Source organism: Heteronotia binoei, chromosome 10 (genome assembly GCF_032191835.1).
Source record: "Heteronotia binoei isolate CCM8104 ecotype False Entrance Well chromosome 10, APGP_CSIRO_Hbin_v1, whole genome shotgun sequence".
In the NCBI taxonomy this organism is placed as follows: domain Eukaryota; kingdom Metazoa; phylum Chordata; class Lepidosauria; order Squamata; family Gekkonidae; genus Heteronotia; species Heteronotia binoei.
Genome location: NC_083232.1, coordinates 53731363 through 53743902, shown reverse-complemented (window position 1 = coordinate 53743902; position 12540 = coordinate 53731363). Strand labels below are relative to the sequence as shown.

The following is a 12540-nucleotide window of genomic DNA, read 5'->3' as shown; positions in this document are numbered from 1 at the left end:
ATGGCACTGAAACAAGCCAAGCATATAACAAAAATGTCCATAGCAGTATAAGGTGAATTATGACTTAGTCTGAAGAGGGTAATTCTTTAATTATGGTTAATTCTGTACCCTTCCTGCATTAGTAACTTACTAAGGGTCAGACTTAGATGCACACCTTAACATGTCGAGGAGGTTTGTTTGTGTCAGTGAAGCTGACAGCAATACTATAAGGGGTCTAAACTCCTAGCAAAGTCACTCAAGGCAGAATGGTCACAGCTGAGATACCAGATTAAGATGCATCCAACCTTTTCAGAGATCAACAGTCGCTTCAGCAGAACAGAATGGATAGTTCCAGTGATGATGGAGGGTGGAGGATGCCTCAAAGGGTACCTACTGGGCATTAACTGTAGTGGAAGGTGATACTGGCAGAGGATCTTTCATTGACAATAGCAATGACACAATGGCAGAGTGGCCCCTTGGACTGCATACTACGACATGTATTATTTTTGAGGTCTTTGGAACTTCCTTTGCACTGCAGCCATTGTGGATTTAGAAATGCTCAATGTCTTAATCTCCGGTTACTCTTGATCTTTGATACCAAAATGGGTCAATTTTATGATCAAATTCTGTTGAGAATATCTTTTCATAATGATTAATATATATTCTTTGTGCCTTGACATTTTGAGGACTGCTGTTCCATTCATTGGTGTACTCTATATTTTTTGCATGCTTGTTGGCTTTGCATTTTTGACATATATTACAAGCTTGTGATCTGACTTCGGTATACTTGCTATAGATTGTTATAGACTATCTTATTTTTGTTTTATATAATACATTACTGCATATTCATTAGACTTGTTTTTTCTGGGGGAATTCTGTGATATTTTCCCACTGGTTTTGTTCCCCCCATCCTGGTTTTTATCATCATGTCTATTCCATTAGCAAGAAAAATGTTCCTATCCTAGGAGCTACAATCATAGTGACAAACTGCTTTGCATAAGGCACAATACAACATTCAATTACCAGGTTATGTGATGGAGCTACCATGCTGGTTCTTACCTTATTAAGTGTATTTAAAGCTGCAGTAGCAGCTACCAGAGCAGGTTCGGCTTTCATCAGGTCATCTTCACATTCTTTCTGTTTACAAGATACTTCTTCTTGGATCATGACTACCTATTTGAACACAGACTCTTGGTTTAAATTTGAGATCCTTTAAGTCTATGACTGTACAACTGACTGCTTTAATTTGAACCTCTTCCAAGCATTAATGTGTATTAGCATTGGTATATACCACATTTTCAGATAAGAGTGTGAACCCAACTATCAAGTGTTTCATTTATGCAAAGTTATATCCTCTGCAACCCTAAGGACTCAGAGCCATAGTTATCTCTGAGGTGACTTAAGTATCTATCCTGATGCATAAGACAAGAATTACTGTTACCTTGGATGGAATGAAAATAAAGCTTAGCAAATTCTCTTTGTACTGGGAAGAAGATACTGACTTCCTTGGACTTCACACAGGGATTTTTAAAAGGTACACTGTTGCATTTGCAGCACAAAGAAAGAGGAAGGCATGTTAGCAATCACTTCATTTTAAAAATTATATTACTGCTCCTGTGTTAAAATGCCACAGTTAATCACCTAAACTCTCAAACTTCCAAAAATGACACAGAAATAGGGGAAGATGTTTTACTGCTTATTACTAACAATGCCGTAGACTATTCAAAGATGATGTTACGCTCATACAAATGCGTTTTATGGACCATGCTCTGTCCATTAGCGCTCTCTCGGCTGCATTTCCCCACTGACACAAATGTTTATTTGCCTTGAAAATAGGGATGCCAGCCTCCAGGTGGGACATGGAGATCTCCTGGAATTATAGCTCTTCTCCAGACTACAGAAATCAGTTCCACTGGAGAAAATGAATGCTTTGGAGGGTGAACACTATGATGTTGTATTTGTATCCCACTGAGGTCCTTGTCCTCCCCAGGCTCCACCCCCATATCTCCAGGAATTTCCCAACCTGAAGCTGGAAACCCTATCTGAAGAAAAGCTTCTTTTCTGTGCCACAGAGGTGCTACTTAAAAAAAAGGGTCTGGATCCAGTGCAACAGTTAAGTAATAACTGCACAATTACTGTTTTCCTCCCTCCACACACACTATTGTTTGGAAAGGTCAAAGATACTGGCTTTTATCTAACTGAGATCAACTCACTCCATGGACCTCACAGAGTATGACTTTCCCACTTGCTGAACCTGCTGTAGCCCACTACCCTCCCCCAACACTTTGTTCCTTGAAGCCAGTGGACCTCCAGAAAAAAGGGGCAATATGGGGTATGTAGGAGGGGGCAATGAGAAGAAATTGGCTCTCCTATAGACAGACATGCCTTTAAGCTTTTGGAACTGTACAGCTCCTTACAAACCAATAAGTTAGATACAAAGTCACCCTAGCACTAATAGAAGACAATTCCACTCACATGAAGAAGATACTTATGGCAGTGATTCCTGTAGCTTCCCCCCACTTCAGAGCTGCAGCCCACCATACTGCATCTCAGACTGTGCTGGGGGTGGGGGATGACTTTTAACTATCACAAGTAACTTTTCAGGTAACCACAACTGACTGCAGAAGACAACAGAAGGGTTGAAATGATGTTTTCCATATCACAGTGTTACTTATGATCTACCAGTTCTGCTAATTTAAAATATTTGATAGCTAGCACATTAATGCCATGACAAATCAGTACTGTCTGAATCTAAATAATCCTAGCAAATTGAGGGAAACACTGTGACTAGAGGAAGAGGAAAGAAGGTAAGTTTGCTGTCAATCAATATATTTTGTTTTAAACTTTATATTAGTGCTGCTACGTGACATAGCAGTGAAGTACTCACTTTGTCTCCATTTTTTTTAAAAAACCCTGTAAAAATTCAGAAAATGGCATATGATCACTATATTTTTGATTCAATTCACTGACTGCTAAGTAAAATTGCCTAGGCTTTAGAGCCAATCAAGTGGTACTATGATGGGAGGATAGGGAGTCAGTTTCCTCTCTCTTTGTCTTCCTGACCATATGCAAATAGTAATAATGAACATCTGTATACACAGCCAATTGTTATAACTTGCAATCAACTAAATGGGCTCATGTACAGGTATGCATCCCCTGTATTTAAGGGAAAAAAATGATGCAGTGTTCATAATATTGCTAAAGTTTAATGAGACATGAAACTACAACAAAGGCTATTAAATATGTTTTTATGATTAGCAGTCGGATTTTGTGCATGTTTACTTAGAAATGAGTCTCACCAAGTTAAAAGGCACTCATGTTGTGCCTTTAATCTTGGATATATCCAAGTGCCAAACTCGCCCCCTCCCTCCAAATTCTAAATTGAACTTTTGGAACAAATTCCTTGATCAATTTTTACTATGGAAATAATAAATCTTATTCTACCCTGTTTAGTCAAATACCTCTGGTGGTGACATGCAGACCTGCCTTTAACTTGAGAACCTCTTAGTACCAACAGTTATTTGGAATTAGCTCTCTCTGCACTGACTCACGCTGCTCACCTATGTCTTACTGATTCTGTAAGCAGAAAAAAAGCACCTTTTAAATTAAGACATCACGAAAGTCTGGTGGAAACTGGTCTTGCAAGCAACAAAATAGCTCCCCAACTTCCCAAACTTTGAAAGGAAAAGAAGAACAAAATATTATTACCATCACATTTTTTACAACCTCCAAGGATATCCTTTATCAGAGGACATTGTCAGATGACTGTATTAGATATACTTATTTAGAATGGGTACATTTTGCAGAGTAGTGCAGTAATTTTGACTTCAGCTATATCAGTTGCCATTTATGTTTTTCAATAAATTCCAATTAAAACTGGTGGTTTGAAATTAATTCTAATTTTTGTAAAAGAAAATATCAGGATGTTAACATTCACATGCAAGTAGTAGGGAACGCACATGGCATTCACATGCTAGCTACTGGCAGCAGAGCTGGTAGATCATAAGCAGCCCTGTGATTTCTAATATGAGTCATTAATGGGTAAGGGAATCCTGTGATGAGTCATTTTCCAGTGGCTACTGTGGACAGTGCAAATAGGATACTGGACTAGGCGGATCACTCGTCTGATTCAGCAGGCTACTTCTTATGTTAGGATGCAATTTAAGAGATAATGGTGAGATATAAATGGATGGGCACTGAATAAAACCAAAGTATTGTGGGTGGTGAGAGGACTGCCTGTTCTTTAGCTAATGTGTGATATCTTAGCATTTGTGACATAAAATTGTCAGTTGAAATGTCTTTCTTCTTTACAATATTACTCTAAAGCATGAGTGCTGAGATCCCATCTTTGGTTGGTTTACACAGGAAGCATCATAAATTAATATTGGAATAATGTTGTTTGTTGGCTTGTAATTACAGTTCATCTCCAGTTCATGATTGAAGGCTGACAACTAGTATGATCAATATTAACAAATGGGGCACCCACAAAACTTTGCAGGGGGCATCTTACTTAACCCTCCCCCATGATTTTCTCTTTCCTGGAAGCCCCTTCCTTCTCTCCTTCCCACCCACCCACCAACTAACCTTTTATCTGCTCCATATTTTTGGCTATACTGATATATATTTACTTCACAGACTCTACCTTTATCCAAAATGGGACCCAAAGCAGCTTACAATATTCTCCTCCATTCTGTCATCAGAACAACCCCATGAGGTAGGTTAGGCTGAGAATGTGACTCGCCCGAAGTCACGCAGTGAGTTTCACAGAAGGGTGGGAATTTGAACCCCTATCTCCCAGGTTCTATTCTGAAACTCTTAACCACTACATGATACTAGCTTTTGTGGGATGACTGATGTTTAACAGTATCAAGTAGCTAGGCCTGGGTGAGTTATATGCAAGCTGGACCTATTTTCCCTCAAATGTCAGAACAGTCTTGAAAGGCCCCTGCCCCCTCCCTCTGCCTTTCATTGACAGGTGCCAAGGCTTGAGGGCCTGTAGCACTACTGTAGTCATCTAGCAAGTGCTACCAACGACATTTGTTTCTTAAAGCTACAGTCAATGCTTCTATAATGCTGGAGCGTTTTAACATCCCCCAATGTTGGCTTTCCCCCCTAAATTTTCAGATTTTTCTGCAAGCCTGAGGTCTTTTTCAAATTAACAGAAAGATCTGCCTTTGTTAATGGCTCCAGTCTCTGGATTTAAGTATCCACAGATTAGGTCATGTTAAGAATTGGATACACTGATGACCTATCCAACTGACCACAGCTAATGAGCCACTACAATTTCAGCAGTTTAAATTAAAGAAAGCCTGGCTAATGCTAATGAATTATTTGCCATAAATAGTATAAAAATAGTTGCGTGCGTAAACTAAGTGTCATCAAGTTGGAGATGACACAGCAAACCCAGTAAGAAGTTTCCATGGCAAGTGAAAAGCAGGGGTGGATTGCCTTCTGCAGAGTCAGTGGTCTCCCATCATTATGAACGCCTTAGTGGTCTCCCATCCAAGCAGTGACCCTGCATAGCTTCAGATATCTGACAAGATCAGATTGTACCATGCTGCCTTCCCTCCCATAAAAGTAGTTAGATCCATATTCTTGAAATATAAATTTTCATTTCCTGATTTTTTTCATTCAAATAAAAATATAAATTAATCTTCATATACCATCTTGAAATAATTAAAGAAGGCTTAAATTAATGATGATCATGAATATGTCTTCAATAAATAAATATGTCTTAGGAAAACACTACGAAAGCAAGGTATGTTAGTTTATTCTTAGAGGCATGAAAAATAGTCTCAGGGCCTGAAAAGAGTCCCAAGGGGGTAATTATCTCATGATAGTCACATCATGATTTGAACCTAATTGCTTAATGAAGTGTTTTGAAATGTGTTAAGAGCATTTTCCAATCCTGCTAAAATCACCAGAACAACTACCACAACAGAAAGAAAATACATCTACTTGAAATGAATGATTACAAAATCTGAAGTTTTTCTGAATTGTTCAGTTGGTGCAAATTTAATTATATGAGTTTGGGTTTTGAAAACAGGGTTGCATTTAACTATAATAGATGTTTTTTCAGTGCCTGCTGCTGGAGACAAATTTCTGGCTAAGCCAGCTAGAACCTAACAGGTGCTGCACGCTGGAGCAGAGTAGTCTGTTCCCACCCAAACGGTCACATGCTCCAGTACAGCCACGTCTCCTTTCCTCAGTTCAAACTTGAGCCACTGCAAGCTAAGAAGAGCTCACAGCAGGAAGGGGGAGGGAATGTGTGCCTGCATAGAAAACACTCAATATCAGTTGCAGTGTAACCCTGTTTTCATCTTCAATCTTTTATGCAGTCCCACATTGGGATACTAGCCAGCTACTTACTTGAAGGTAGGTGTGATGCTCAGGAAAGGACAGATTTCTTACCTGTAACTGGTGATCTTCGAGTGGTCATCTGTGCAGTCACACATATGGGTTTATCCGCCAGGATCGGGCCCACCTCGGAGAATTCAAAGCAATCCTTAAGCGTTAATTTTGGCGCGCCTTTCCCCTCGTCCCGGGGAGGAGGCATTGTCTGCGCATGCCTAGACAAGGGGGAGGCGCCCAACCCACTCAGTTTCTTCCCGCTGCCATAGAGGTATAGTAAGTGAATTGATATGAGCATCCAGCAGTGGGGAAGGATGGGTGGGTATGTGTGACTGCACAGATGACCACTCGAAGAACACCAGTTACAGGTAAGAAACCTGTCCATCTTCTTCGTGGTCTCTGTGCAGTCCCACATATGGGTGACTGGCAAGCTGTTTGTCAGGAGGCAGGTGCTGGATCTGTAAGTGAAAAGCACTGTTAGTTATTCAAGAGAATAAATTTGTACTCACAATGTAGACAGCAGAAGGCGTCAGTCGAAGATTGATCGCAGCACAGCCTGTCCGAAGGACGTGTCATGCCGGGCACGAACGTCTAGAGCGTAGTGCAAGGCGAATGTGGATGGGGACAACCAAACCACAGCAGTGCAGATGTCCTCCATTGGAATGCCCTTGCAGAAGGCTGTTGACGTTGCGACGGCTCTAGTAGAGTGAGCTCGCAAGTGCTCAGGTATTGGCTGTTTTGCTAATTCATAACATAGCGCAATAGCAGCCACAATCCACTTTGAGAATCTCTGTGTCGAGATTTTTTCACCCTGATTGTGGGTTGCATAAGTTAAAAAGAGTCTAGTGTCCTTTTGGAATTGCCGAGTCCTTTCGATGTAGAAAGCCAGAGCTCTGCGTACGTCTAAGTTATGCAGGGTTTGTTGTCCCGCATCTGTGGGGTGTTGGAAGAAAGCCGGTAAGATGGAGGGTTTTCCCAGGTGAAAAGGTGAGACCACCTTAGGTAGGAACGCGGGGTCAGGGCGCAGTACTACCTTATTGTGGTGGAAAACTGTGTATGGAGGATCTGCTCTAAAGGCGCAGATGTTGCTGGCCCTTCTGCCCGTAGTAAGAGCTACTAGTAGGGCTGTTTTCCAGGTTAGAAGGTGCAGAGGAAGGGAAGCCATGGGCTTGAAGGGTGGCTTCATTAATTGACTCAGCACTAGCGATAAGCTCCAAGCAGGATGGATCTTGCAGATTGGAGGGTGGAGGTGAAGGATCCCCTTCAGGAAGGCCTTGGTGGCATAGTGAGAGAATACAGTGGAGCCCTCGATACGGGGGTGGAACGCAGAGATGGCCGCTAGATGGACCTTCAGAGAGGAGTACGAGAGTCCAGCATTAGAAAGGGTTAGAGTGTAAGTCAGAATTTGGTTGATTGTGGCTGAATCAGGTTTGAATCTATGTTGACTTGCATATTCCAAAAAACGTTTCCATTTGAAGGAGTATGATTTTCTAGTGGCAGGTTTTCTGTATTTGAGCAGGATATGTCAGACCTCCGGTGGGAAGGTCATGAACTGATTCTCCATGCTGTAAGGCGAAGGAGGATAGGGTTGTGGTGTAGGACTTTGCCTCTCTGCTGGGAGAGTAGGTCCTGGGCTTGAGGGAGTCGGTGAAATGTGCCGTTCGATAGGAGAAGGAGAGTGGTGAACCAGGGTTGGCGAGGCCACCAGGGAGTCACTAGGATGCAGTTGGTATTGTCTGTCATAATTTTCTGCAATACTCTCGTGATGAGTGGTATTGGCGGGAATAGGTAGTGTAGTGGTCCGTTCCATGTTTGAAGGCAGGCATCCCCTGCCGATAGAGGAGACGAAGGACCACGCATGTAGAAGCGGGGGCATTGTGCATTGTCTGGGGATGCAAATGCATCTATCTCTGGGGTACCAAACCTCTGGAACAGAGCCTGAAGATAATGACTGTTGATGGTCCACTCGTGGTTGTTGATAGAGTGTCGACTCAGAGCGTCCGCCTGAATGTTCTGGACTCTAGGTAGATGCACAGCAGATAGGAAGATGCCATGGGCGATGCTCCAGTGCCAGAGGGCTAGGGCTCCTTTGCACAATCTGGTGGAGGCCGTGCCTCCCTGTCGATTTATGTAGAAGACAGTGGCTATATTGTCTGAGGTGACCTGAACATGCCTGTTGTGAAGGGACGGAAGGAAAGATCTCAACGCCCTGTGAACTGCTAGTAGTTCCAGGCAATTGATGTGGAGAGACCTTTCGTAATCTGTCCACTGCCCTTGTACTGTGAGTTTTTCCAAGTGGGCTCCCCATCCCCACTTGGAGGCATCGGTGGTGACAATCACAGAGGGAGGAGTCTGAGTAAATGACATTCCTTTCAGGAGGTGATGGTCTACCGTCCACCATTTCAACAAAGGGATGATATGGGCCGGGACGGTTAGTACGGTCAGTTGGTGTTGCCGTTGAGGATGAAATGTCCGCACAAACCACAGCTGTAGAGGGCGCATGTGGAGTTTGGCAAAAAGAAGGATGGAGGTGGTGGCCGCCATGAGGCCTAGCATAATTATCTCTTTGGCCAGAGATTTGATATGTTGTACTCTGTCTGCTGGCAGACAGGCTTTGCGTGCGACTGTCGATAGGTATGCCCCTATGAATTGTATGGACTGAGTAGGGATCAGATTGGATTTCATGGTGTTGACCTGAAGGCCTAGGGTAGTCAAGAGGGGGAGGGTAGCCGAGACATTGGTCTGGAGCTGTTCTTTGGATTGGGCGACGACTAGCCAGTTGTCTATGTACGGGTAGATGGAAATTCGTTGTTGTCTCAGAATTGCTACTACCACCGCCATGCACTTTGTGAATACTCTTGGTGCTGTTGAAAGGCCAAAGAGAAGAGCACGGAATTGATAAGTGTTGATTTCCTATAGCAAATCTGAGGAACCTTCTGTGATGGTGGTTGATGGTGAGGTGAAAGTAGGCATCCTGCAGATCGATTGATGCCATCCAGGCTTGCTCTGGAATCAGTGGTAAGATGGACTGAAGAGTGACCATACGGAATTTTTTGTGGCGGATATGGAGATTGAGTTTCCTGAGATCCAGTATAGGGCGCAGCCCACCGTCTTTCTTTGGCACCAGGAAGTAGCGGGAGTAGAAGCCTGTGTGATGATATTGAGGTGGAACTGATTCTATAGCTCCCTTGTCCAGCAAGGTTGCCACTTCTAGGAGCAGAGGAGGGGAAGGAGGGGTAGCTATGAACCTGTGGTGTCTTGGAGTCGAACTGAACTCTATGGTGTATCTGTTTTGCATGATTGTCAGAACCCAAGAGTCTGAAGTTATGGACTCCCAGTTGTGGCAGAACGGCTGCAGTCTGATGTCTGGGCGATGTTGGGGCTGTCGGAGAGGAGTGAGGGAGTCAAAGAGACTGTCACGGCTGGGGCCGGGTCAGGCAAAGTCCAGAGGCAGTCCGAGGTCTGTAGCCAGTAAGCAGGAGGGTCCGAGGCGCCAAATCCGAATCACTGTAGAAGTATCGCAGGTCTGAGGTCCAGAAGCCGAGGTCAGGGAGTCCAGAAGTCCAAAGCCAAAGTCAGGGAGTCAGGAACCAAAGTCAAGCCGGAGTGGATGCTAGAATGTCAGGGAGATGACTAGTTGCTTCCACAAAGCTTCCTCCCAAAGCCCACAGCTATATAGCCCTCTGCTGGCTGTTGCCCGTTTGGGCTAATTGCTGGCTCAGGGAGGCAGCCAGGATCCTGTTACCACTCAAGCATCCTTGCTCTTAGAAGGGCCAGAATCCTCTCAGAACTCAGGGCTCAGGGAGCGTCTTGCTTGTGAGCGTGCCGCCCTCCTCCGATCCCTGAGGTCCTGCCGGAGGCGGTCACGCACACGAGCCACCCGAGAGGGCGAGGCAGGGGGGCTGGGATCTTCTCCAGCAGGAGGCAGGGGCACTGGTGCAGGTGGCAGGGGCACAGTTTCCTCATCAGACTCAACTTCCTCTGAAGGGTCCCCAGCACCCATGACACTATCCCCCCCCCCAGGGCCCCCCTCCGTCGAGGGACCTGGAAGGTCGGGGTGGTCGTTGTGGAACTGGTGCACCAAGTCCGGGGCATGAAGATTGTCCTCGGGCTCCCAAGACCGGTCTTCTGGGCCGTATCCCTCCCAGTCCACCAGGTACTGGAGGCCTCCACGATGGTACCGGGAGTCCAGGATCTGGCGCACCTCATATTCTTCTTCGTCATCCACCAACACTGGTGGTGGGGGCGGTGGGGAAGGAGTCCGAGCTGGGTCAGGGGGTGCAGCCGGAACAAGGAGGGAGCGATGAAACACGGGGTGAATGCGGAGGTGGGGTGGCAACTGGAGCCTGAAGGCGACGGGGTTTATTTGTTCAACGACGGGGTAGGGTCCAATGAACCGTGCATCCAGCTTGTGAGACCGACCAGGCCGGCGCAGGTAGCGAGTTGAGAGCCACACCTGATCCCCCGGCTGCACTGGAGGGCCTTCTTGCCTCTTTCGGTCCGCAGCCCGTTTATATGCCTCCTTGGCTTGCTGTAGCTGCTCTCGGAGCAAGTCTTGGCTGGCACGGAGTTCTTGCAGGTAGGCATCGACGGCGGGGACATTCGTGGGTGGTAGGATCGCTGGGAAGAACCGAGGGTGGTACCCGTAGGTTGCAGCAAACGGGGTCATTTGGGTGGATGAATGGACCGCGTTGTTGTATGCAAACTCCGCTAGGGGCAATAGAGTGGTCCAGTCATCCTGCTGGTAACAGGTGTAACAGCGGAGATATTGCTCTAGCGTGGCATTGGTGCGCTCTGTCTGGCCATCTGTCTGTGGGTGGTAGGCCGAGGACAGGTGCACTCGAGTACCCAGGCTGGAATGGAGGGCTTGCCAGAACCGAGAGGAGAACTGAGGGCCCCGATCGGAGATCAGATGGTCTGGGAGTCCATGCAGACGAAAGATGTGTTGCAGGTAAAGCTGGGCCGTCTCCTGAGCTGTGGGGAGTTTCGGGCACGGAACAAAGTGGGCCATCTTGGTAAATAGGTCGACGACCACCCAGATACAAGTCTGACCCTTGGAGCGTGGAAGTTCCGTGATGAAGTCCATCGAGATGGTATCCCAGGGTCCTGAAGATGTGGGCAAGGGCTGCAGCAACCCTGAGGGTTTGGCTGGGATGTCTTTGGCCCGTCGGCAGACGTCACAGGAGCTGACATAGCGGGCAACATCAGCGCGAACTCGTGGCCACCAGAATTCCCTTGTCAGCAAGTGGGTGGTCTTATGCTGTCCAAAGTGCCCGGCGGGTAACGAGTCGTGGGTCAGGCGTAGCACTTCTGCCCGCAAGGGCCCGGGCGGCACATAGAGGCGTTCGCGGTGTAGCAAGAGGCCGCCTCGAGTCGTGAACTCCCCTGTTGGGTCATCTTGGAGAGCCTGGAGGTGTTGCTGGACCCAGGGATCATTGGCCTGGCTAGCCCGAATGTCCTCCACGAGTGCTGGTGAAGTGGAGGTGGCTGCAAATACTGAGGGCGGCAGGATTGGAGCAGCGGGCGCGGTCTCAGTTGAGGCAGGGGCGTATTCCGGTTTCCGGGAGAGCGCGTCTGCTTTCCGGTTCTGGGTATGGGGGATGTAGGAGATCCGGAAGTCGAAGCGAGAGAAGAATAGGGACCACCGGATCTGGCGCTGGTTGAGACGGCGGGTGGTCTGGAGGTGTTCCAAGTTCCGGTGATCGGTGAGCACTTGAACAGGGTGGCGAGCCCCTTCGAGGTAATGTCGCCAAACCTCAAACGCCGCCTTGATCGCGAGCAACTCCCTCTCCCAGATGGTATAGTTCCTCTCTGCAGCAGTGAGCTGCCGCGAGTAATAGGCGCAGGGCTGTAGTGGCTGGGACGGCTCCTCGCGCTGGGACAGCACTGCTCCCAGGGCCACGTTGGAGGCATCAGCTTCCACCGTAAAGGGAAGCTGGGGGTCGGGGTATCTCAGGAGTGGCCCGGTGGCAAAGCGAGTCTTCAGGGTGGAGAAGGCGTTATCGGCCTCTGGGGACCAGTGGAAGGGTTCTTTGGGGCGGAGTAGTTGAGTCAGGGGTGTGGTCAGGGATGCGTAGGCCGGGATGAATTGCCGATAGTAGTTGGCAAAACCGAGGAACCGCTGCAGGTCTTTGCGATTCTGAGGAGCCTGCCAGGTCAGGACCGCTTCTACTTTTTTCGGGTCCATGAGGATCCCCTGCGGTGACACGA

At 46.8% G+C, this 12540-nt stretch overlaps 1 protein-coding gene across 1 annotated transcript in view; it reads right to left on the bottom strand.

Annotated features, from left to right (window-relative positions):
- Nucleotides 1-12540, bottom strand: part of DNAH11 (dynein axonemal heavy chain 11) — a 279382-nt gene that overhangs the window by 84067 nt on the left and 182775 nt on the right. Inside the window, exon 58 of the mRNA XM_060247705.1 lies at nucleotides 1039-1152. Within this exon, the coding sequence (XP_060103688.1) occupies nucleotides 1039-1152 (114 nt within the window). The remainder of the gene's footprint in view (nucleotides 1-1038; nucleotides 1153-12540) is intronic.